The sequence below is a fragment of the Corylus avellana genome, chromosome 8 (assembly GCF_965113065.1).
Source record: "Corylus avellana chromosome 8, dhCorAvel1.hap1.2, whole genome shotgun sequence".
Lineage (NCBI taxonomy): Eukaryota > Viridiplantae > Streptophyta > Magnoliopsida > Fagales > Betulaceae > Corylus > Corylus avellana.
The window spans coordinates 3,331,471-3,353,687 of NC_142497.1; the positions used below are offsets into that span (position 1 = coordinate 3,331,471).

Genomic DNA, 22,217 nt, shown 5'->3' on the forward strand with positions numbered 1-22,217 from the left:
GTAAATTTCATAATACTCATGAAAAGTATGATTATATTCTACTAAAAAAAAAAAAAATACGATTATAATATTTTTTAAATTTTATAATTAAATTATAATAAAGAATCACACGCATTGCACGAGTTATAAGCTAATAAAGATAATTCTGGAAACTTACAGGCCAATTTTGGGAATAGATTACCTTCTTGTATATAAATATAGATTTACTTACCATGAAAATTTATGAAAAGATATGGTGTTGAAAAAAAAGATTGATGGTCTGGTGAAAAAAAAAAAAAAAATAAAATAAAATTGAAGATGATTAGGGATGGGTAAATTAACCGCCAACCGACTATGATTAAACCGAAATTAACCATTAACCGATTTATGTAAGCTGAAAATTGGTATGAATTTTTTATACCGACGTTAGTAATCGGTATAAAATTTTTGTTGTCAATTAACCAAACCGAACCAAAATATGCATAACAAAACCGAACCGAACCACCAAATTTGACACAGATCAAGGCTTTGATAGATGAACTTTGCAGATTGATGTTTTGTTGAAAGTATTTGGTAAGTTTTTTGTATCTTATATTCTTATTGTTTGCATTTCATGTTCAATAAGTTATTTTAGCCACACAAAAAATAATAAATAAATAAATAAAAATAAAAATTTGGACCCCCAAAATAACTAATTTTGGCCTATTTAAAAATAGCATTAGCCCAATTATAAAAGCGCACAGTTAGCCGATTAACCGCTTACCAAAATTAACTGAAAATTTTCGAAGTAATATGTTATCGAAATGAAATCGGTGAATTAACCGATTTAACCGATAATTTCGGTTAACCAACCCATAATGGATTTACCGAACCGATACCCACCCCTAGTTATGATGACCTGTAGGAGAAAAAAAAACAAAAATAAATAAATAAACACATAAAAAAAAAAAAATAAACGCAACAAATTAGCACCCTAACCTACACAGCATTGCTATATTACTTTCTGAAAATGGGAGTTGATATTTACACAACTATTTATCCATGTGTCCTGCCTCTTTTCCAAATAGCAGAGGGTCACCTACAATTACAAACATGATAATCTACAGAGAACCTAATAAAAAAATAACAAATACACAAGGTATTCAACCCACCTAAGAGGGCCCAAAGTCAACTATTGTCGTACTCTAAATATACAAGGAAAATGGACAGACAGGCCTCTATTTCTATATAATCTAGGCGGGTAAGGTAACTATGTAGTAATAATTTAGAATCCATTTTGTACTCTCCTCTATATCCTTTAATTTGAGGGCCACATACGGTTTAATTTTTCATTGAATTGAATTCCCAATAGTAGAGCCATTGTGAAGAACAATATCAGCAGGGTCTCCAATCCAGGGCCGACCCTCTCTCCATTTAAACTTAATTCTTAGCTTCCCATTAGCATGCACTCCAACTACCTGCCCCTCACTAGCATGTGTCTCCATTCCCCATCCCCACCTTGGGGTTACTAGTCCTTCTCTGAATCTGACACTGTCACCCACCTTGAACGCTCTCACCTTCTCCATCTCCCATTCCTTGCATATCCAGAGCCGCTCCATGAAGCAAAATGATACCCAGAGCTCCCCTTCCTCCATCCGGAAAACTACCCCAACGCTCTTGTGAGTCACTTCTCCCCAGTGGAAAACTGGCGTTGCCACAGATGATTTGACCCTTACCCAATCTCCAATTTTTAAAATTTCTTCCTCCACCACTTCCACTTCTGATGGATTGAGCATCCATGTCTTTGAGCCAGTAGGAGTGTACGCTCTTATTTTTCCATCTGCATCAACTGCTGTTATAGAAACGACGCTGGCATGCGTATGACCTGACCACCCAAATCGTGGATCCTTTACATTGGGCTTCACCCTCACCCGTTGCCCGGTTGCAAACCTATCTACTCTTTCTAGCTTGGAAGTCTGGCCCGCCCATAATTCTGATTCTCCACAGAACCCAACAAGGACAGTGCCATCCCACACATCTCCTTTATACCCTATTCCTTGAATGACACCAATGCTTCCCGGTTGCAAAGATTTCCATTCACTAGCATCATCTTTTAGTTTTACCCATTCTCCAACCTCAAACATCTCCTCTACCTCAAAATCTGCAGGATCTCCTCTCCACAAACCTGACAAATTAAAGAATGAAACTCTGATTTCTCCATCAGCATTTACAGCAGTTACAACACCTCTTGAATTGGGGCAAGCACCTCTCCATCCCCATCTAGGCTGTACCATTCCGGCACGGAACCGAACATGCTGCCCAATTTTTATGCGAGAAACTTTTTCAACTTCTGTGCAGTGAACAATGAACTTACCCTTACGAAAACAACAAACCAACTCCAAATAAGAATAATCCTGCAAGCTATGCACTACTGCTAAGCTGTCTTTCCCAACACTGTTCCATTCATGACTTGGTCTTGTTCCCATACATTGCTTCAAACGAACCCAGTCACCGACTGCCAATCCTGATAACCTTTCTGCATCACCTGGAGCAACTTTCCACAAGCTCGCTCTGCCAGCCACTTTCACCTGGAAAGATATTCAGAAGCAACTCTTTATCACCAATAGCGAGAATTCAAGAGTTCAATAACCAGACAACAGCACACCTCACACTAAAGATCAATAATACCAACAACTAAAATTATACAAACAACAAGCATACTTAAAAGAAATAAGCATACTCACATTTAGGGTCCCATCCATGTCAATCCTTTCAATGTTTCCCAAGGTAGATGAAGTTTCATTTGCCCATCCAAGTAATGGCTCATTGATAGATTGCATCACTCGAATCTCTTGTCCCACTTCAAAAGGTGACACCTTCTCCATGTCTGTCATGGAGCAAGAGAAAGTCTTGCTCCTAAAACAGAATGCAATACCCATATCACCATTCTCCTCCAAGCTATGAATTATTCCTACACTGGTCCTGGTGACATCTTCCCACCCATATTTTGGAGAGGGTACTGAAGCTTTAACTTTTACCCAATCGCCAACCTGCTCATTTTGGAACAGAACAAAGAAGAAAAAAATCACTCACCATAGATGTTTCCTTTTGAGTGGCAGGGTATAAAGTCACCATGAAGTAATGGACATTACCTTGAAATCCTCCACCTTTTCCATGTCTGAAGGATCAGCTCTCCATGGTATGGGCCGATTTAGTATTTCAATTATCAGAAGACCATTACTCTCCAAGTCACTTATTTTTCCGACACTGTGATGTGTCTCGCCATCCCAAGGAAATCTGGGCTCTGCAACAGATCTCTTTACACATACTTGGTCACCAATCTGTATTAGCACAAAAAACATATCAATTTTAAGAAAAAAGAGAAAGAAAGAAAAGGAACAAGCAGGGGTTTCTCTTTTTGGATGCCGGGGGGGGGGGGGGGGGGGAGAGAGAGATGAAAATCAACATTCGTATAAACAAAAGGAAAATTGAATTTGCTTACAGTGAATGGAGTGAACGGCTCCACTTCCTCTGGTTCGCAAAGCCATGGGCTTGGTAAGTAGCTAAATTCTATCAGCAGACTTTTATCAGGTCTAATACCATACACTAACCCTATACTCCCTGGGACGACAGCCCCAAAACCATGCTTTGCAGAGTATAGATTGTGGCGAACACTAACCCAGTCACCAACCTTGAACTCTTCAACCCTTTCAAAATCTGCAGGATCAGCTTGCCACCCCCTAGATGCACCAGTAAATCCAATACGTATAACTCCATCATCATCATCAATACACAGGACAGTTCCAATGTTGTCACGTGATTGTCCACGCAACTCATACCTGACAACATGGCAGTATATTCTTCAAACTTTGTAACAGTTAAAAACTTCACATGATCTCAGGCATTATTTTAATTACAATAAGGTGCTAAAGTTAAACAGATAACTGATCTTTACAAGAGGCACATGCATATATGAAACTCTTCCTGTTTCATGACTACAACAGCTAACTCTGAGTAAATTTGTCACCCAATTGATAAATCTCTTATGCTCATTTACATCTGGATCATGAGCAAATTTTCTCTTGATATCAATTAAGAAGTTTAAAAAAACAACTCATAGTTGGTCCTTTTTGTTGTAACAGTCAATAATATGTCCTTTGGTTCAGTTTAAATGATTAAAAAAACAAATAATAACTATTAAGAGCTGAATATAATCCACATTCAGTTCTTGGACCTGTGGTTATAAATGATCTCTTAATTTTTCAGTAGCATATCATTCCTAATAATACAATTTTATCACAGCACTGATCATTTGTGTCAAGACCTATGGATGCGTTAACAATATTTGCGTGATACCGCAAAATGACTAATCATAATTGGGATTCTTTATAATCATTCATGAAGCCCAGACCAGTCAAGTCTATGCCTGATGTGGGATTCAATACATATCCCAAGTGAGATTCAATACATGCTCACCCAACACTTTCATATCCAAATCCATACAAAGCAAAGTACGACGACTTTTTTGGGTTATATAAAGGATTCCGGGAGCCCCATTTTGCAACTTAATATATTTGGGGTATCATGTAGATGATTTCCAAGTCATGACAAATGATATCAAAGATAACCTAATAATGCTATCTGGCCCAGGGCCTTCAAATTGGAAGAGATTTGAATGGGGAAGATTATTGTATCCCAGATAGTGTGGATTTGGATGTCAAGGCATTGCATTGGCAATATGCTAAGTCCCACATCAGACACATACACAGTCAATCTGAGCAGTATAAATGATTACAAGGAAACCTAATTATGGCAAGTCCTTTTGAGTTTTAGCAGATGAGATTAATGTGGTCCTGGGTTGTGACAATTTGCAACAATTACTTTACTTGAAAGAGGATTAGCAACCATGAAGCATCAAGCCTAAACTTTGGTGATAGTTAAGGAATGAAATATCAAAACCTTGGCTTTTCAATGTCAGCTTTAAGTCGCACAAGCTGTCCCTGGTCCAAAGAGACGACTTTTATAACTTCATTTGCGAGGACGCGAGCTACTCCAGTGCAAAATGATACAACAAGGCTGTCACTCTTTTGGATACTCTGTACAAAGCCAACACTCCCATGCTTTGCACCTTGCCAACCATATACAGGGGTTTTCACATTTCTTTTAAATTTCACCCAATCTCCCACTTCAAATCTAAAATATCAATCAAAATACATGATAAGTCTGTAAACTTTTACATGCTTTAAGAAACCTAACAAGTGATGTTAGTATATCAAGCATCATTCATCAATATTATTATATTAGTAATTTACTCACAATGTCGGAGACAGATGAAGTCCCTTGCTCATAAGTGCTTCCATAAGATCTTCAGAAATCCATTCTCGAGGTAGGGCTTCCAATAAGTCACGCAATGTCTTACCACTGTTCAAAAAAATTCACTCAAACAGCTATTTGGCACAACTCACTGTCACATTGGATAACAATGTTTCAACTATTTATATTACATGAAGATATACACAAGTGAAGAATCTTGGAAATTTCCCTGAAAAGAAAAATGGATCAAAACAACTCTAGTGAGCTAATACTTGCCTGTGGTTCCTAACTTCAATGGCAGCACCTGGATACTGCAGCATAACTACAATGCACTCAAGACATTCACGTATGTACTTTGCTGCATCAGCAGCTATATGAAAAGCATTGTCACCATCATCATCCTGATAATGGTCACACAGGAGTATGTAAGTTGGTGAATAAGCCATATAAAGAATACTATAAAAGAATTTAAAGCTTTTATGCATTTCTTTCAGAAACCTTGAGGTAGAAAATTTGCTATTGGCACATAAAAGAATATACTTTGGATATATGCAGCACATACGCTGAAACATGAACACTTTTCATGTCCAATTCCATGCTCACACTTATGCATATATGCGCACACGTGCAGACGCACTTTATAACTAACCAGATTTTTTTCAAAATTATAATGAATTCTAATACAAAAAACAATTAATTTTTATTACCACATAAAGACAGTTCAATCTGTTCATATTCAGATACATTCAAACACAATTTTCATATGAAAAATATAGATTTTTTGTTAAAGTGAGGGGGCTATTTAGTTGCGTCCATGATGTTCAGAGCAATTATAAAAGTACCATTTTTATTTCAGCTGAGGCAGCACAAAGTTGATTTTGGTTAGTGCTTGGCGGCGTGTGGGGGCTTGAGTTGCGACTGATGTCGGTGTTGGGGTTTGGTGGTTGAGGCATGAACAAAGATTGGGTTTTGTTGCCTGTGGTGCCACCTTGGAAGCAGAAGACCGAGTTTAAGATGGTAAAAATGGTTTGGGTGTGGGCATAATTTGAAAAGAAAAAGTTTCCATTAGTTAATTTAGTGGAAGAAAATGGAAGTACTGAATTAACATAATCAGGTACCCTAGGGGATGATTAGAAAAATTGAAAACTGAAGGTGAATTATTAAAATTGACTAAACCATATGGGCGTTGATGCATCTGACTCTCATACCTTTTCCTAAGTAAGGTCTGTGGGTATCTAAAACATATCCACTACTATGAAATTTGTTTCTAAATTTTAGATAAGCATAACATTTACCCAATAAGAATACAGCGGTATCTGACCATTACTGTATTCAACACAGAACCAATAAGCACATATCTCCCACCATCTTACTAGAAAAACACTGCGAGCAACAAAGATTAAATTTTTGCCAAGTTGTATAAACAGTAGTCACATAAGATTTAGAAATATATAAGGGCCAACCTGCAAATTACAATTTGCTCCAGCAGATAAGAGTAATTCAACACATGGTTTTGCGCCTTTTGCCAATGCCAAATGAAGAGGTATTGTATTATGCATATTCCTGATGTTCACATCGACTCCAGCATCAAGAATAATCTACAGAAAGAGAACCAAGAAAAGTTACAAATCGAGTACCAAAATAATTTCTAGACTGAAACTCGTTATAAGCATGAAATGACTACAACATTTTTTAATGTTCACACATATACTAATAAGAGAATACGGATGGTGAAGACGCCCATCAAATCACCTTAACCAACTCAACATCATTGGCCATGGCAGCTGTATGCAAAGCTGTTCGATATTGTTGTGGATCTTGGGCAGTTGGGTTTGCTCCAGCTGCAAGCAGTATTCTTACCAACTCTCTACCCTCTACAAAGAATATTAATATTAAAAATAAAATTGATATTATATCAACTAGATAAAGTAAATGAAAATAACCCTCATGCCAAACACAGCACATACCATTTGCTTAGCAGAGAAAGAAAGAAAAAACCTTCACACAATAAATTCCTTGTGATCATTAATTCAACTAAATTCACAGGAACCATGTGACACTAGCTCTGGAATCTACATTAAGAGCCAGCCATACACATCAATGTCTAAACACCAAGAGAAAGTATGAGTAGAATTCAGGAGTTCAAAATCAGTGTGTGGGTTTTTATATGGCTTAGGCCTTTATATCACTAGGAGGCTGGCAGGAAGGGGAAAGCCTGTACGAGAAATTTATAGGAAGTCATCGCAGCACTAAAAGGAAGGCAAGCGCCAGCTTCCATTGCATATTAGGTTCGTCCACATAAAAGCATTCATTAAGACATATTCCAATTGGCTAAAGCAAAGTATACGAGATAACCTATTTGCAAACATCAAAGAAACCAATATATGAACAAAAATGTTTTAATTCACTGGTAGAACTTAAGAAGAAAATAGAAGACTCCAAACAGAATTTGAAGGAATACTAATTTGTTAAAGTATTAATTAAATGATTAAATTTACCAATTCCTATTAGCTTAAGCTTTTGGGATAAGTGATATTTTAATATGGTATCAAAGCCTAAGATCCTGAGTTCGAATTTTGTCTCAGTCATTCACCTCGTTTCAATTAAATATTTCACGTGTTAGGCATCACTTATTAAAAAAGAAGTTTGAGCCCACACGTGAGGGAGAATGTTAAAGTATTAATTAAATGATGAAATTTACCTCTCTTATTAGCTCAAGCTTTTGAGATAAGTGGCGATTTAACATCAATAGCATATGAAACTAAGAGAGCGTTTAACAAGAGCAATATGTGACAATCATTTTTTACCTGTCTCGCGATCTTTTTTTAGAGCAGCAGCCACACATAGTGCAGTTCCAGATGAACTTGGTATGTCAATTGCTTCAGAAGTCTCTTTGGGTGACGCAATTTCTGCCCACCGCTTAACTACAGCCACATTTAAAGATGCTATACACAAGTGCAGAGGACTGAAATGAAAAAAGGGTAATATCATGCATCTGATAAGAGGGAAAAGAACAACAAAATGATAAAAATTTAAGAACACAACTTCAGATACTGCACATTATTATTAAAAATATATTATTAGTATTAACATTACTAATTTTGTGGTTATTATTATTACTATTTTTACACATCTATGGGGAAAACGAATGAGAGACAGAGAGAGGCACATAGGGTACTCCATATTGTAATAGACTTCTGAAGTTTTAGTAGTTACTGATATTTGAGGTGTAAATACTGCATTCAATGGCCAATGGCACCCTTTAGTGAAAATGCAGAAAAAGAATTGGACCTACTTATGACCTTCATACAAGTTGACCACTCACATTCCGCATTAGAAAAAGCAGTGTATTTAAGACGAGTGACTCCCTTTTGAGGTACTGCAGATGACTAGTAAATGCCTCCCCCGAGAAATCAAACAAGTCAAAATTAATGATTTGTAGGCCAATAAATGCAAAAAGACTGCTATTTTTATGTGTTTATCATCATCGAATGCGGGGGATAGATGAAGCCTTCTCCAGCAACCAAAAAATCTATTTATGTCCAGTTTTTTTCTTTGATAAAATAAGAAAGCTCCTTGGAATCAACTTGAGAAAACTGTAGAAATATAATTAAAGAGACTAACATCTTATTGAAACTTAATATTTCATATCATAATACCCTAATTACTTACCAAACTATTCGCAATAAAGAGACAAGTAAAATTAAGAAATTAATTCTAGGAAGCCATTCTAGAAAGAAGAAAAATGATCATAAGCATTTTTCTAGTTTCATTAAGACCCAATAGCATAAGATACTTGCCTATTCCAATCCGTTTAAAACTTCCCCAAACAAATAATTAAAAAAAAAAAAAATCATAATGTTATGAGAACCACCCACTAGATTAATCTACCACAGATGATGACTACATTAACGAGAAGGAGTGACTGATCCAAGAAGAGGGAGTGAATAGGCTTGGAGAAAGGCATAAAAAACCATAGGTGAAAGTAATGAACAAGGATATGATATGTAAAAGATCTCAATTAATTGATATAGGATTCATATAAGCAACCCCAATAAAGGGTTAGTTGAGTTTAGTAGCACGGAACAGACTTGTATCATATCAAGCTCCTGTCTCCTCAAGGCAAATAAGAATATGAATGGAAGGGCGCATTCAGGTCATTTCCATAAATAAGTAAATTTTAATTAAGGTGACTTTGAAAGAATCAAATTACAGAATCGCATAAAAGTTCTAGGTAAGTTGCAATATGCACACGTTGAAGACATTTTCCAGATCTAAAGATGCAAGTATTGGCCACATTGATTTTTCATATGAAAAAGCATTTATGAGAATTAGATTCACATGAACAGCAAATCTCAATTACTTTTTATCTCTATCTAGTTTAGTTTGAGACCTGATTCCAACAAACCATTTCAACCAGAAGCTTATTGTCACCATCATAAATCTCTAAGTACAAAAATCAAGAAAGAATTAATTGTACGCAACTAAAAACATGAATACGGAGCATGCTCCCTGCAATTCTCAGGGTAACAGAACCAAAACAATTATTTGCAACATGATGAATTGAACTTTTGCAAGAACGCTAAAAAAGTCAGGTGCGTAAAATACAGGAAAATGGATGTATTACAATCAGATGCCATGTGACAGTTTATCAAGATTCCGAATTTTATTTAATATCATCAAGCAACATAAAAAAGGTGCAGGAGAAAATCCTTAGTTGGGTAAAATCACCAAGCAACCTTTACAAAGAAGCAGATAATATATCAACCAAATAGCAATAAAATCCTTACCAACAAAGCTATTTTTGACATGATGAAAAAGTTTGCCAGCTTCCGGACTTTACAAAATGCCACATGGAAAAGAGAATTCTTTCATAACCCGCCAAGAAAAATGCAAAAGGAGATGCAACCATTTTTTTTGATAAATAATGAATATTGAAAAAATGCACAGAGGGTGAGAACCCCTACTAAGAAGAGAAAGAATGCAACCATTGAACATGGCTACATCTTAAAGCAAACTCTCCCTTTTTATTCTATAGTGAATTTACAATAAACAAGAAAGAGATGTTATGTTTTAGGTCTGTAGCTATTTTCTTATTGTATTGATCATATCCATTAGTATTAGAATATAGCAATTTTATGCATTTCTAGTAATTTAGATACAATTATAAAAACTTAGAGGCTCCATAATTATGATAGCATATCAAATTTCACCATTTTGGTTATAATATATACTATTAAAGTTATTACCCATAAATGCATACATCATATTTTAACAGCATTGATTCTTACGTTAAATCTTTTGAATTCAGGAAACCCATAGACTTGCAGCCCCCATTTTCCAGTATTACAATAGCACAGTCTCTGAATTTTTTGGCAATGGCTATATGCAGTGCAGTTTCACCATCATCAGCCACTGCATTGGGATCAGCTCCCGCCAATAGTAATTCCTGTGATTGTTATGGAACATTTAAGAAAATATAGAAGAAAGAGAGAAAAACAAAAAAAAGAGAGTACAGTTACCTCAAACCATTGCTGTCTAAGTGAAAACTTACATGCATACAATCAGGCTGCCCATAAAATGCACAAACATGAGCAGGCGATCGACCAAAGCCTTCCATCGACCTAGATATAGCATTGGCTGATTTTCTGATGAGAGCACGCACACATTCTGAGGACCCAACTGCTAAAGCAAATACTATAGGAGGATTTCCATTTTCATCAGGGACATCCACATCCACATTACCATATTCTAAAATAGCATCAACTATCTCTGGACAACCTCGTCTACAAGCCAAGTGTAGAGCAGTTTGACCATCAGCATTATGTGCTTCCAAAAGAGAAATGATTGAGCCATTATTGTTCCCCGATGCAGACTTAGCAAGTAGATCCCTACACATGAAGTGAAGAAAAATCGAGGGTTTGGAACAATTATAATGATTCTTAGATGCGCCAAGAAGACTGCAGTAAAGGAGTGTGTATCAAAATTGACTAACCTAACACCATTCACGTTCCCTTCAGATACAAGTTGATGCAGATGGTTGCTTTTAACGTGGGAAATATCCAAAACAGATGTAGGGGACCGTTCCAACAAATCAATTCCAGGACTATTAGCTGGTTCACTGGATTCCACAAAGAAAAACTGCTTCATATATCCAGACTACATAATTCTTAAAACTCAAGGTAAAATATAACATGTGATGCAGGTGCATCTAAGACCAAAGCAAGTGGGCCCATTACCCCACATCGTCCAGCCCAGTAACTAGTATAAGCATAGTCCTTCATTTTATTTCTATATCATGTCTTGTTTATTATTGTCTTTAGTGCCTTAAAAGTTCATGTGATTTTTAATGACTTTGGTTAGAATTTATTTGTTACATGTGTGATGGAGGACTGAGATTTTAGAGTCACAAAATGCTATCATAAAATAGCCTCTTTTTTATATCATTTCTTTAATAGTTTAATATAAAGAGAATTTCAATGGATAAACCATGAAGAAGTTTATATATAAATGCAGTACTGTTGTCTAAACAAAAAAAATCAGGTGAAAGGTCGAAAATGAAATTACTTACTTATTTGGACTTGGACTGTGAGGAATCCGTTGCAAATGGCGTAGAAATATAGAAAGCATTGCATGAAAAGTTGGTCTTTTCGATGACTTGAACTGTAAGCACTCACCAATCATTTTCCACAAATCTCTAGGAATCCCAACACCTACAACACTAGAATACTGGGGTGGTGGTCTTCCTTCCTTGACAACAGCACGACAAATTTCTTCTGCACTTAAACCAGCCCATCTGCATATTTCACCATAGGTAAGTGAAGAGAATTGTTAAGTTTCACATAGTATGGGAAAATTTAATACAGCACGTACGGAATGGAACCAGTGCACATTTCAACCAGGGCACAACCAAAACTCCAGGCATCTGACTCAGCCGATATATGACTTGCATCATCCCTGAATAAATGCAGTGACTTCTTTAAAGGCTCCCATGCCTCTGGAGCTGTGTAATGCGGACTCAACAATGTACAATCAATACACCAATGCATTTTTAAGAACTCAACCTCAGGACCAGGTCGAGCTTTTCGGCAAGAAGGTTTCTTCAGAATTATTGGAAGCCCATAATCTGAAATCACTGCACGACCACTTGCATCCAGAAGGAAATTGGATGGCTTTAAATTCATGCATACAACACCTGCTGCATGGAGTTCAGCCACCCCACGCGCAATGTCTGCCCCATATCTGCATCCAAGAAATTTGAACAAAAACAATGATACCAACAATAAAATCAGTAATCAAAAGTAATTTCCCAGCCTGAATGACATGGTCGGGTAAATAAATATAGGTCTGTAATTAAAAAATAAAAAATAAAAATTATGAGAAATGACTTGTATATTAGAACCAGGAATTCATTTAAATCTTTTCCAAACAATTTCAAAGTGGAATGACAAAAAACGGTACAATAGTTGATGACTGAAAGAAAATCCAGGATAGATTATAAGAAAACAGAATAATTCTCTGAACATCCACAGCAAAAGATAGAACTTCAACATAAGATCCACACAACAACATTAATTTTTGTCATATCCATGACTAACAAAATGAATCTCTTAAAAGCTTCATAAACATTTCCTGCTCAACATCCCCAGCTAAAATTTAATTAGATATTAATTTTATACAAAATAATAAGCACTTCAAAAAAGGGGATCAAGTATAAAAGGGAAACTATTCAGAAAAATCCATGTTAAGTCTTGATTCTTCTACCCGTGTTATCTTTCTTCTTCTATTGCTATCATTTGTAAAACAGTAAAAAGCACCCAAATTTAGAGGATAAATGTCAGTCCAGAGTCAAATAGGTATTAATGCAAGTTAAGTTATTCAAAATAATAGGTGTTCCTGTTGTATAATGCTTGTGCATGTAGGGGCACCTTATGCTTTTTTTATAAAATTTTCCATTACTTATCAAAAAAGTTAATCAAAATAAAATTGTCAAGTTTTTAGTGAAGCATCTATTTCTTTTTTGTACAAGTTTTCCGTCCTTTATTATTGTTAAATTACCATTTATCCCAAAAGCTTAAGCTTATAGAAAGAGGTAATCACTTAATCATTACTTTAACACTTCCCCTCACGCGTAGGCTCAAACTCCATTTTTAATAGATGAGACCTAACATGTGGAATATTTAATTTAAATGGGAGGTGAATTAATGGAATCAATGTTCAATCTCAGGACCTTTGGCTCTGATACTATGTTAAATTACCACTTATTCCAAAAGCTTAAGCTTATAGGAAGAGGTAATTACTTAATCATTACTTTAACAATTATCAATGTTGTTAAACCCTGACTTGTAAACATTTGAAAGCTAGAGCCATCTAGTGGTCCTAATTTTAAAATTTTTAGATAAGGAGTAACTTGGGAGCCTGAAAATACTACCCCAGTTCAGAAAGCATTGCATTGAAATGCCTGGGAACTATCTGTATTGCCCTACACAACACCAAATGGAATTTCCCTGCTCTGTGTGGATGCTAGCCACCCCTTATGTTGTTGATCGATGCAAGGCATCCTGACACTCTGAAACTCAGAAAGTGCTGTGTTTAGTTGGAAAAATGTGATTTGAATTTCATATCTTTATGTCATTTATGTAACAAAGAAATTCTCATACACTAAGAGTGCGTTTGGAATTACGATTTTGAAAGAATAATCTGCGTTTTTAAAATATATCGCAAAATGTAAGGCGTTTGGCATTGCGATTTAAAAGGCACTTAATTTAAAATAGGAAAAAAATCTGAGATTTCAATAAGCAGGTTAGGGGGTGCTTATTTGAAAAAGTGTGAATTTAAACCAAAATCATGAATTCGCATAACAAATATTTAATAAAAAAAACTTTTTAACATGTTTTACCAAACGCCTTTACCATTTTAAAAAGTAGCGATTTCAAAAGCACTATTTTTAGAAAAACTATTTTTAAAATCGCACTTATTGAAACTGCAATCCCAAACGAACCCTAAATGGCAGTGACCTATAGATTATAAAGCTAAAGTTTCTGTTCTTGATATTGCCCTGCATGGGGACTATGCCTATTGATACATAGGAATAGAATAAGTCTTAGTTGAAGAGGCTCATCTATAGGATGTCTTGATATGATCAGAAGCTGAAATTTCAAAACAATAATTAATAGGTGTAGCCATGGCGCTTATACCACAGCTAAACCTTTCCTCACTAACTGTTACAAAACCAAGCATGTAAGGAGGTCTTGTAAATGACCCAATCCACATCCACCCAAAATAGCGATGTTTTGAGTAACTTTCAAGAATCGCTACGCAATAGCCATAAGTTTCGTAGTGAAAATATAATTTGTTTTCTAGAGTAGATTCGACGATTTTTCTTATTGTGTCTTCCTTCCAGCATTACTCAATTGCATGAAACAACCACAAAGAAGCAGCTGAACACTGCTGACCGGAATTATTTCTCAGCACAAAAGGTCGGGCTTCAGATTAGGATTTCCGAAGCTATAATTACCACAAAAACAAGCTAATTCGGGACATAACACGTGAACTAAGCTTAACAATCAAGATACGGAACAAGATCAAAATAATTAAATGTGTAAAAAGAAAAAGCGCTCCAAGTGAAAATTTCCAAAGCTTTATTACACTATAAAATAGATAAGCGATTTGATGCTTTAAGAGATGGAATTGGAACTACAATTCCAAATTGAAAGCACTTAGATGTGAGAATTTTACCTGAGGATTTGCTCGAGAGTGAGGCGGCCGCCGCTGCGGCGCATCTCGGACTGAACCGAACCGTAGCACCTCTCTGTGACGAGGCACAGATGATCGTCCCGCTTCACCACTCCATGGAACGCGCACACGTTCCTGCACCACATCGACGACACGCGAAGCTTCTCGAGCTCCCCCTCCACCCAATCGCAGTCCGCCACGTCCGCCACCCGCACCCTCCTCACCACCACCTTGTGCCTACACCTCTTCGACCTCTTCATCTCACCCAACCACCTCTCCGCTTCGCCCCCGATCCTCTTGATCAGCCTCAGCTCGTGATCCGCACACAGACTCCTGGACAGCCCCGTGCCGCGACCTCGACAGCACGCGCTGTGAGGCGGTGCCGGTGGTGCCGATTCCGACTCCGATTCTTCGTCGTCGGTGACATCGTCGTCGTCGTCGTCGAGTATGGGGAGGAGAGAGTAGTTCTTGGGGAGGGAGAGGACGGAGTTACCGATGGTGGACACGTGGCGGCACTTGGGGCATGGGAGGGTGTGCTTGGGTTTTGCAGACGAGAAGGAGAACGCGTGGGAGAGGCAGTGCTTGCAGAAGCAGTGGCCGCATTGGAGCAAGAGAGGCGCGTGTGAGTCGTCGTCGTAGGGCGTGTGGCAGATTGAGCAGCTGGGGACTCGGATCTTCTTCCTCTTCGACTCCAGCTTCGGCATGTCGTTTTTGCGTACGCTTTCGTGGGAAATGGGAGCGAGTTTTCAATGGAGTTGTTTGAAGAATCGAAGACTTGTCGGAGAGGATTTTGAAGAAGGAGAAGGAGGAGGAGAGGAGGGTTGAGGACGTGGACTTGGACTTTTTATACGCTTCCATAATCCACGCTGTGGTAGGTGGGTCTGAACAGTGAACTCCACGTGTTTATGCCACGGCGGCAATTCAAAAAAAATTAAAAATTAAAAAAGGATTGATTTGGAAAGTGTTGAGATGCGCATGACAAGAAGAGGAAAGTGGAAACCCCAATTGTCATCGGAATATAATTATCTAAGTGAAAATGAAAGCGTAGAGAAAGCTGTACGTTTCTTGTCTTTTTCTCTTTAATTTTTTTAATAATTAATTACAACCGATAAATAATAAAAATTTTACTAAAAAATTTTTAAAATATGACGTGGCACAAAATGATCAAATTTTTTAGAAGTTAAATTTATCTAATTTTTAATTATGTTATGTCACGTCATGTTATATAAATTTTTTTATACGTAAACCTAGCATCTCTCATTCTCGAAGAAGCTACGGGACAATTTTTAAGGCCATTGCTAGACGGTGGCCGCTAGATGTGTCTAGCGATGGTAGTCATTGTGGGTTCGGTAACTCACGATGGTCATTATTTTAATTTTTTACATGTTATAATGCAGGCAGCCTTCAAACCTGAAAATATATATATATATATATATATATATAAAAAAAAAACAATCTTTCATACTTGAAAAAAAGAAATATAAATATTTTTAGTTATTTTTAAAAGTGTTTTTGTATGAGATTTTTTTAGAAGTGTTTTTATAGAATTTTTCTTAGAAGAAATTTCATTGAGCCTTAAGAAAATGTCTACTACTAAGCAGCCGTTACAAAATCACAAATAAATTTTTAGATAGAATCATTATTAAATTTTAGTTTTAATAATAATTTTTAGCCGCAAGAAAAAAATTGTGCTTACTAGAATATGAGAGTGGGTTGGGCTCGTCGATTTATCCATCGATCTCATGGGCCGTTGTTGGGTTTCTCCTTTACCGAAGAAAAAGATTTGTATTTGATAGCGGCCCTGCGCATAAATTCCAAAGCTCTTTTGGAAGAACCTGCAAGCTGCTTGTAGAGTGACGCCTCTCTCTCTCTCTCTCTCTCTCTCTCTCTCTCAAAGAAGCAATGTTAAGAGGTTCTCATCTCCCACCGATAGCAACTCCAGCTCTCTGTGCTCTGAGACTATCTTGGATTCCCTGTCTCAGCCTCTCTTCGCCTCTAAAACTTCGCAAACTCTCCACATTTGCGGCACCATTTCAAACGCTTATCCCTCAAACCTTCGCACCCAGTTGGCCTCATCGATCCTTTTTGAGCTTGAAGCGGGTCGTTCCTCTGATGGGTCTTCCATGCCCCAAGGCAACAGGTTCGGTCATTCCATCAAAACCCATAATTTACTTAATGGTTTTTCTAAGTATTCTTTGGTTTTATTATCTATTTCCCTTCATTTACTCTGTGTGACCAAAAGCTGCATAAGAGAAGAAATGGTCTTTTAAGCACTGAATTAGAAGAAAGATAAACTAATAAGCCCATCTTAGGCGTCTTTAAGCTGTGCATAAATAACTTAACGTTTTTTCTCAAATTCTGATGTACTCTTGTTAATTACGAAGAAAGTCAAGTAAATGAAGAATTATTATCATTTGAATGTGTGCTTTACAGTTATTTGGGACCTTAGAATACGGGAAGCTCCACTACTACATATTGGTCTATCTTGCGTTCAACTTCAGTGCCTAAACGTGATCACTCTTTTCTTGGAGGAGTGCAAGGAGTGGTGATGTTTTGAAATTTTTCACAAAAAGTTCTGTTTATGGCCCTCATTTTTTTTAATGAGTGCTTGAGATATATTAGGGTTCGTTATCAATTACAATACGTATAATATATTGCTTTTGGTTTCCATGTCCCTTTAGTGCATAAACTTTTGATGTTTAGAGAAACTTAGCACTGTGTTCTAGTTGCCCTCAAATTATTTTCCATGATTGCCTGGTATGTTTTAGGGGTTGTCTCGCTGGATGCTTAAATCCCTCCAGTGTTAGTGCTACACATTGTAAGTTATTAATATTTGGTAAACGTGTGTATATTTTGATCCCAGTTCATAAAATAATCTTTCTTTTGTTGCATTACTCTCTTGCTCGCACAGACTATTACATTACATAATTTATTAGTAACTGAGAAGTTCTAAATTATATTCTCCTTCAGCTTCCTCTAGTGCTGGGAGTGACTCCGGAGATGGCCGGGAAATACTGGTGCAGCACTTGCTTGTTAAAGAAGATGACCTTAAGCTTTTGGTGGATGTTCAGCAGAGAATTTCAGGAGGTTAGTTTCAATACATTTGTTATCCAAGTAAATCCAAATTCAATTACTATCTGATACTCTAAGGATGGGTATGACAATTGCTCTGGAGATTTGAACTTGGCAATTTGTCACTGCAATCTGTGCTTCTATTATTTATTTAGTTGATAGACTCATAATCCAAAATCAAAGTTGGCATTGATGTTTTTTTGAACAATTTATCCTTCTCATGGTACGGTGTTCTGTTTTCATTTGTTACATTCAGGTGAAGACCTTAGTGATCTTGCTGCTGAGCACTCAATTTGTCCATCCAAAGGAGAGGGAGGAATGCTTGGGTGGGTGAGAAAGGGGCAAATGGTATGACAATGATATATTTAATTGTCTTGCAAAGCTATCTGAAGCATTTGGGACAAATCCTTGAGTAAAGTTTTGAATTTTGCTTCTTGTGTACTTGTGGTTACCTTAGGTACACTCCGATGCTATGAGAATGCTATAGAGTTAAGTGATATGCAATCATTGTGGTTTCGATGGTCTTTCATATCTTTAAGTAGCTTAGGGTTCACTTTTCTTTGAGAGTGCAAGATGCTACTTTTTCCTCCTTTCTTTCTTTTTTTTTTTTTCTCTTTTTTACTCAAAAAGAGATCCAGTGAAAATAAAAAGCAAAAGTGGATACTATTATGGCCAACTAAAGACATCTTATTCATGAAAAATTATGTATACCATTTCTATAGTTATTTAGGACTAGGTAGGAGATCGTTTTAGCTTTCATTTCGTTTTTGCCCAGATATTTTTGATTACAATATTGCAAACTGTATAACTCAAAGAAATAAACCAAAATTTTTGTATTTTATTATTAGAATGAACTTGGTTATTGTAACATCATTATCTAGTCAATCACTAGTGCAAGTGAAAGTTAATTTTCTTTGCTGTTTTGTTGAGGCGTGCAATACCTGAATATTTGTAATTTCACTTTCATAGTTGATGGTATGCTGCGTATGCATACAAGAATAAACTATGATGTTGATATGTTACTTTCTGTGACTAAAAGGATAATGCATAATGTAAAATATCAATGGGGGAATTGGATTTTTGTCCTATGATTTTCATTTAATATTTTGTTACTTTACTTATCAAAAAATATATATATATATGTTGTTTCCCTCACCAACTTGATCTGACAGATCTTTGATAGTGAAATGTATTAGGTGCCTGAGTTTGAGGAGGCTGCATTTAATGCACCTTTAAATAAAGTTGTAAGATGTAAAACACAATTTGGATGGCACCTGTTGCAAGTTATCTCTGAGAGGTATGTTTCAAAAATTTACATCTTGTCAAATATGCTAGCAAGTGTTGGCTCTCACTTGGTGTGTACTTACTTATTTCTATACGTGCACATTATCTTTTTAGGGAAGAATCCCTGCTTCAAGATATACAACCTGACGAGCTTCATGCAAAGATGCAAGATCCCAATTTCTCAGAAGAGGCACAATTGGTTGATGTTCGAGAACCTGAAGAAGTGTATGCTCATTTCTAGCTAGAGAATCATTATTATGTATTTCCTGTTTTTCAAGTTCTATTAATGACTTGACACTGTGTTTTGGATTATTTACGTATAGTCAGTGTGGTAATCTTTCAGAATTTTGGAAGTTAGGTTGTGACAAGAAAATTTGAAATCCAATAGTTGATTCTTGAACTATTGTCAATGCTATTCAAAAATGTGGGGACAACCTAGTTTGTGATATTTTAACATAATTATTTATAATATTTTGTTTGCTTAATTCATGAATATTTATTGATCAAGTTACGCATCAACACTATTGCCTTATTGGGTTGAAATAAATTTCTTGAACTTTAGCAGAATAATGAACGAGCTCTTGGCTTTGACAGTCCATGCCTTTTCTTTCTCTTATCCTTTCTCTCATAACATTTTGCTAGTCATGTTGTTTGTGTTCACTGCTCAGACTACTCTCTTTGACAGGGCCCAAGCTTCTGTGCCAGGTTTTCAAGTTCTTCCTCTCCGACAATTTGGAAGCTGGGGACCTGAGATAACTACCAAGTTGGATCCTCAAAAGGATACATATGTTATGGTATGCGCTAAATTTTAAATGCCAGAAGTTACATAGGCACATAATAACTTATAAAAAGGCAATACAGAATATCCATTTCCATGTTTACCATGAACTTTTCTGGGAAAGATTTCAGGCGATGAGGGAAACAGAATATCCATTTCCATGTTTACCTGTATTGTGGGAAGAGGTCATCCTTTTTACGCACTCAGCTCCAAGCCTTGAGCATTGAGTTTTCCCTGTGGTTAAGACCCACTCTTTATATTCAGTCACCTTTTATTTGAATTCGTCCAGCACTGTAATGACTCTTTTAAAATGGATTTATAGAGTTTCTTCACTTTCAGTTTGTTGTGGAATAACACATTACATATATGGATAGCTGTTCATCATAGCTTGGATGTTCCTACTTTTGCAGCTGTTTTGAATTTATTTTCTTTTTCTTCCTATTAGGGGTTCTCTTTGTATACTCCTTACGTACTAGGGTTGTGTCCCTCTGTGCTTTATTAATGATATGAAATTACTTAAAAGAAAAATGGAATAACCTACTTGAAGCCACCCAATGATGGTTTAAGTTTACACGTTCTGTTGTGGTGTCTGTGATGCTTTCATTGTAAATCTTTCCATGAAATTTAATGTAAAATCCTTGCTTGCTTCACAACAAGATTCGTTTCTGTTTTTCTTGTATGCTTAATGATATTTCGGTTACAAAAGAGATCCGTTTCTAGAGTACTACTAACAAATCATGTCTTGGACTGCAGTGTCACCATGGCCTGCGTTCGTTACAGATTGCCAAGTGGTTGCAGACGCAGGTACAACACTTTCTTTTATGGTCATTTTCCATAAATGATATGGCTTTTCAGTTCTCTGGGCACCTCATGAAAATTAAATTGGGTTTTCATTGCTTCATGGCCTCTAATTTTTATTTGAATATATGAGACACTCTTTACCTTAGAGTCATTAGCTAATTGATATTGATATGCATATGCTGCCTATGAAGTACCAAAATAAACAAATTATAATACTTGATGTACTATTGTTTGAAACTTCAGAATTATTTTCAGTTCTTGCATTGATTTGTTTCCCAATTGTTCAGGGTTTTAGAAGAGTATTTAATGTTTCTGGGGGAATCCATGCATATGCCCTCAAGGTTGATCAGTCCATTCCTACTTATTGAGAAGATATATTTGTCTTTCACCTTCATTGATCCTCTTCCTCTCTCTCCCTCTCTCTCTCTCTCTCTCTCACTGAGTCTTCTAAGTAGGTGTTACAAAGGCTTGGAAAAGCAGATTTTTTTTTTTTTCTTTTTCTTTTAACCTTGACAGAAATTGAGTAATAGCCTGTAAGAATGTTTTGTGGAAAGGGAATGATTCCTTTTGTTTCCGATGTACCCCATTAACGTAACCATTTCTGCATCCTTTCAATTTCTTTTTTTGGACACTGTAATTTGAGAATCCAGTAATTTACTTGGGCCCAACATGGCATGATAATTTTAAAAATTGGAAAGAATGGGAGGAGGACTAGAGTGAGGAAATTAAGGAATTGTTTTTCTTTTGTTATTGGCTTTTGGGAATTGCCAAAAGCCATTAAATAACGTCAGACCAACATGCTCAACGAGAAAGCGACAAGTCAACGTGGAGGTTACGGTCTCACATGGTGTTGTAGGGAGAAAACAAAGAAGGTTCTCATCCCTTGGTGCGTTGAATAACCTCATATTATATGAATTCCCAGCCAGGAAAATTGCGCCAAACATGACCCCTGTAGGAAGCTAGCTGTTCACATCTAGGTTGAAGAACTGGTTAGCTTATTTGTAATTTACTTACTTCCTTGAAAATTGAGAATATCAAAAACTAAGATTTAGCTTAATTCATTTAGAGCATGTTTGGGATTACGTTTGAAACATAGAGCTTTTGAGCAAAAGTTTTATTTTTAAGCTTTTGTTAATTTTAGGCTTTTTGGACCTTTAAAAGCGCTTTTAAATTTTTTTACCAAATGAGTACTTTTTTTTCTTTAAATGTGTTTTTACTTTAGGCCTTTCAAACGCAATCTTAAACAGGCCCTTACTGCAGTTCCTTCAAATGGTTT

General features: G+C 36.4%; 2 protein-coding genes across 2 annotated transcripts; one reads left to right on the plus strand and one right to left on the minus strand.

Annotated features, from left to right (window-relative positions):
* Positions 1-940: 940 nt before the first annotated feature.
* On the minus strand, positions 941-15,816 carry LOC132163389 (E3 ubiquitin-protein ligase KEG). Its single transcript, XM_059573668.2, has 16 exons — positions 15,010-15,816; positions 12,145-12,513; positions 11,843-12,067; positions 11,267-11,392; positions 10,826-11,162; positions 10,563-10,720; positions 8,079-8,236; positions 7,024-7,145; positions 6,735-6,869; positions 5,548-5,672; positions 5,275-5,379; positions 4,918-5,151; positions 3,461-3,797; positions 3,111-3,299; positions 2,703-3,008; positions 941-2,546 (listed from the first exon to the last, which is right to left on the minus strand). The coding sequence occupies exons 1-16, from the start codon at positions 15,708-15,710 to the stop codon at positions 1,308-1,310; spliced, it is 4,866 nt and encodes a 1,621-aa protein (XP_059429651.1). The 5' UTR covers positions 15,711-15,816; the 3' UTR covers positions 941-1,307.
* A 1,026-nt stretch (positions 15,817-16,842) lies between these two features.
* On the plus strand, positions 16,843-21,518 carry LOC132164021 (rhodanese-like domain-containing protein / PPIC-type PPIASE domain-containing protein). Its single transcript, XM_059574428.2, has 8 exons — positions 16,843-17,146; positions 17,977-18,093; positions 18,335-18,426; positions 19,275-19,375; positions 19,477-19,587; positions 20,048-20,156; positions 20,894-20,944; positions 21,229-21,518. The coding sequence occupies exons 1-8, from the start codon at positions 16,909-16,911 to the stop codon at positions 21,307-21,309; spliced, it is 900 nt and encodes a 299-aa protein (XP_059430411.1). The 5' UTR covers positions 16,843-16,908; the 3' UTR covers positions 21,310-21,518.
* Positions 21,519-22,217: the final 699 nt, after the last annotated feature.

Bases quoted from the DNA above. Each gene is read 5' to 3' on its own strand.
- LOC132163389 (XM_059573668.2), bottom strand. From the start codon at position 15,710: ATGCCGAAGCTGGAGTCGAAGAGGAAGAAGATCCGAGTCCCCAGCTGC. The intron at 5,152-5,274 runs GTGAGTAAATTA...TTGATATTTTAG, and splicing joins CTTCATCTGTCTCCGACATT to ATTTGAAGTGGGAGATTGGG. The intron at 3,300-3,460 runs GTAAGCAAATTC...GTGCTAATACAG, and splicing joins AGCCGTTCACTCCATTCACT to ATTGGTGACCAAGTATGTGT.
- LOC132164021 (XM_059574428.2), top strand. From the start codon at position 16,909: ATGTTAAGAGGTTCTCATCTCCCACCGATAGCAACTCCAGCTCTCTGT. The intron at 17,147-17,976 runs GTTCGGTCATTC...ATTCTCCTTCAG, and splicing joins TCCATGCCCCAAGGCAACAG to CTTCCTCTAGTGCTGGGAGT. The intron at 20,945-21,228 runs GTACAACACTTT...CCAATTGTTCAG, and splicing joins CCAAGTGGTTGCAGACGCAG to GGTTTTAGAAGAGTATTTAA.